Source organism: Nicotiana tabacum, chromosome 3 (genome assembly GCF_000715075.1).
Source record: "Nicotiana tabacum cultivar K326 chromosome 3, ASM71507v2, whole genome shotgun sequence".
NCBI lineage: Eukaryota > Viridiplantae > Streptophyta > Magnoliopsida > Solanales > Solanaceae > Nicotiana > Nicotiana tabacum.
The window spans coordinates 83074506-83078234 of record NC_134082.1 but is presented as its reverse complement, the minus strand read 5'-3'; the positions used below and the strand labels follow the sequence as shown (position 1 = coordinate 83078234).

The following is a 3729-nucleotide window of genomic DNA, read 5'->3' as shown; positions in this document are numbered from 1 at the left end:
TTTTTAATGTTGTCTTAAAATTGTCAAGTGACTTTTTTTTAGCTTGCCACCTGGCTTAACCTCATACTTCACTATTCTCCTTTTAATATAATATAGATATTTTCAACATGTCTTTCTTATGTGGAGGTATGATTCATTTGCACATTCTAAAATATTGTAGAGTGTGACAATTTAATTTGAAAGGTTAAACTGTTAAAGAGTGTATTTTTTTTTTTACTTAATTATGTCTTGAACGCTTATGATTAGTCACACAATTATTGTGATAATAGTATCTCATGAACAACAAATGTAAATGTGAATTATAAGTTTTTTAAAATATTAAAAAATGTTAATCTTTTTCATAATGAACAAACAATGAAAAAGCGTTAAGAATTTAGAAAATATAAAATAAAAAGTTAGACACACACATATAGATAGTTATATACACCGATTATTACCAAAAAAATATTACTAGTATCTTGATAATTATAGTACATTAATTAAAATTCTAGATCCGTTTTTCACTTGGATTAACGTAGCTGGCTGTCATTTCGTCATATCTCCAGAGAGAGTGGACCTATAAATATGTCCGAGCATGACACCTTTCTTCATCGTTCAAAAGCTTGAACATTTCAAACCCGTAAAGCTCCCATTTCCCCAAGCCAAATTTCTTTCTCATTACTAAGTTTTTCTTATTCTCTTTTGTATCAATGGCGTTAAAAAAAACGCTAGCTCAGCGCCTTTTCAATGCATACAAAACCACTAATTTTTCCATTTCCACATGCCGTATTATTCCTTCAGCTTCATCCATGGCATCCAAATCATTGACTACTCCTTGTCCTGATAATAATATCGCCCCAGATCCCGGAGACAACGGAACTTTCCGGCGATTCCTCCACCGCTACCCATCTCCGGCGAACTCGCCGTATCTCCGATCACTACCCTCCGGCGAAAAGCTCATCGAGAAACTGCGTGAAATGGACACTGAAAGAAACAGAATCAGACTCGATGGACTCCTGACGCCGGAAAAGTTGAGGCCGGAGGAGACGTCGGAGGGAAAATTGACGGTGGAGGATGCAAGGAAGTTGCTGAAATTATCACAACTGGAGATGGTGAAATTGAAGCTAAGGAAAATTGAAAAAAATTGTATTTCGTACTCAGAATTTGTTCAGATCTGCTGTGAATCTTGTTCGAATAGTACTGATCAATGCCTAGAATTCGCGAAGATTCTAGATGATTCTGGAAGTGTAATTGTTCTAGGAAACGTTGTGTTCCTCAGGCCTGATCAGGTTGGTTTTCCACTTTTTCATTATTCTTTTATTAAGCCTTTCTCTGATACATAAGGATTATTGTTTCTACAGATTCTCAGAAAGATAAATTACGATGAATTACTATGTGATGGTTGGTAATTAGCAGCATTACATAGAAATTATACATGTTGATTTACTTTTCGTTAGATACTCCGAGTCTACCGAAAACTGATAGATTTTCATCTATTTTGTGTGTTTTTTCTCCAGACAGGAAAATGAAACAAAGTTACTCCAGATCTCTAAACGAGATGGTGACTTTTATAAAGGAGTGGACCAGTCGGATCATTTTCAAAGACCCAAAAATTTCTTCTTGAACACATTCGAGGCTTTTAAGATATTTCTCCCCAAAAATAAAAAAAAATTGAGATATTTGATTATTGGAGAGAAAAATGAGATGCTAAAATTTTAATTTATGGATTTTGGGGGTTTGGTGGGGGATGGGATGTAGGAAGAGTTGGGTAAGAAGAAAAGGACATCCAATTATTGTGGAGTTCAAAAAATTAGCAAAGCCCATAACAAAGAGAAAATGATTTAGCTATCAATTTCCATTTCCATTTCAAATTGCCCACTGGTATTTTCTAATGCTTGACGCTATAGAACTCTTAGCAAATTAGGTGGGTGAGAAGTTGTTTGCGTAGTCATGGCTAGAGAAGCCCCTTATGTCAATTGTGGCATATTCATATATTACGTGTGTTTAAAGGGTACATAACGTGGTGGATTGGTCACTCGTCTATCCCATTCTTATTGGAGGAATAGAGTAAGAGAATAACAAATTTAGGGGCTAAGATATTTTCATTACTCTTAAGAGGGAGATGTTATTTTCATTTCTCTCAACAGGGAGTTAGCTCTCATTTTTAGGTAGGATTTTTTATGCGTGTCGATTGACTTTTCACAAATTGGGTTTAGGAAAATGTCAATTTTGAAGTTTTATTTCCTGTTTATAAATTAGTAGTTACATCGTATGATTTTAACTAGTGTCAACCTATTGTCTAATGTCTATATATATATGAATTTTTAAAAGAAATACTATTTATATATACGTGTAAGAAATACTACTATGCTGATTGTCATATGATCTTCAAATAGACAGAGGTATGTCAAGTGGAGTGTTAGTTTTACCCAAATGTTTGGTACTCTGTTTTTGTTTACAGGTAGTGAAAACCATACAAGGCCTATTACCAATGCCATTGCCGAACCCAAATGACCCACAAATGATGAAGGAGCTCAAGCAAATGGAGGAGGAAAAATCAATGATTGACAAGAAAGCTGAGTCATTGGTGCGTAGAGAGTTGTGGTGTGGGCTAGGCTATTTTGTCATTCAGACAGCAGCATTCATGAGATTGACATTCTGGGAACTTTCATGGGACGTCATGGAACCAATTTGCTTTTATGTCACATCCATTTACTGCATGGCTGGTTATGCATTTTTCCTCAGGACGTCGAAAGAGCCTTCATTCGAAGGATTTTTCCAAAGCCGATTTGCTGCTAAGCAAAAACGACTTGTGAAGCTTAAGAATTTCGATCTTCAAAGGTATAATGAGCTCAAAAGAGCTTGTTATCCTAATTCAACGTCGCCTCCTGGAAATACCTTAGCCTTTAACCCTTTATCCCTTGATGTAAACAAGACAGAATTTCACCATTTACCTGAACATTTTTCTAGGTAGAATAGTTTATTTCATGAATAGGGAAGATTAAAACAATATTATGGTTGCAAAAGAAAAAGAAGAGGCATCAATTTTGTCTCTGTTTTTTTTTTCTTCCCTTCTTGGTTTTAGTTTTACACTCGGACAAAGTTAACTTTTATTGTCTATTAATGACGGCCAATGTATATGTATGTGAAGAGTTTAGGAATGAAATGGAGTTCCAATAACAATACGAATCTCTTCTTCGGGTATATGCATTTTGTCACTACTCAAAACGGTACACTTGCCATACTCAGCTTCTCGTTATCAAATGGAGTATAATTTAATTAACAATTACAAGTGAATAAAATAATACAGTACTTATAGAATATTGATGAAACCACCGGATCTATATTTTGATCCAACGAATATGCCAAAAAAGAATGACTCAGAAATTATGTGCCTGTGCCCCTCCAAATGACAAAAACTGGGAGATTAATGTAGATTCTTTTTCATCATTCCCGGAGATTGTTGGGGAATATAGAATAGGACAAATCAAAATGCAACAATTTCAAACGAATGCAAAGTATGGGTCTAGGGTCTACCTGGATCGGATTGGTCCGGTTTTTATCAAAACCAAATCAAATCAATTATATCGATTTAGATTGGTTCGGTTTAATCGGGTTTTTCGGGTTTTTTATTACTTAAATATTTGTTTACCCTAAAATTCGAGTAACAATTAAACTTATATTGTGATTTTAAGGATATGTGATTTAATCCAATACCAACTGATAAACAAGGAATTAAATATACAAATT

General features: G+C 34.6%; 1 protein-coding gene across 1 annotated transcript; it reads left to right on the top strand.

The window, feature by feature from the left end:
- Positions 1 to 581: 581 nt before the first annotated feature.
- Positions 582 to 3183, top strand: LOC107797111 (calcium uniporter protein 2, mitochondrial). Its single transcript, XM_016619971.2, has 2 exons — positions 582 to 1268; positions 2441 to 3183. Exons 1-2 carry the CDS (start codon positions 690 to 692, stop codon positions 2951 to 2953), a joined length of 1092 nt encoding a protein of 363 aa, XP_016475457.1. The 5' UTR covers positions 582 to 689; the 3' UTR covers positions 2954 to 3183.
- The last annotated feature ends 546 nt before the right edge of the window (positions 3184 to 3729 follow it).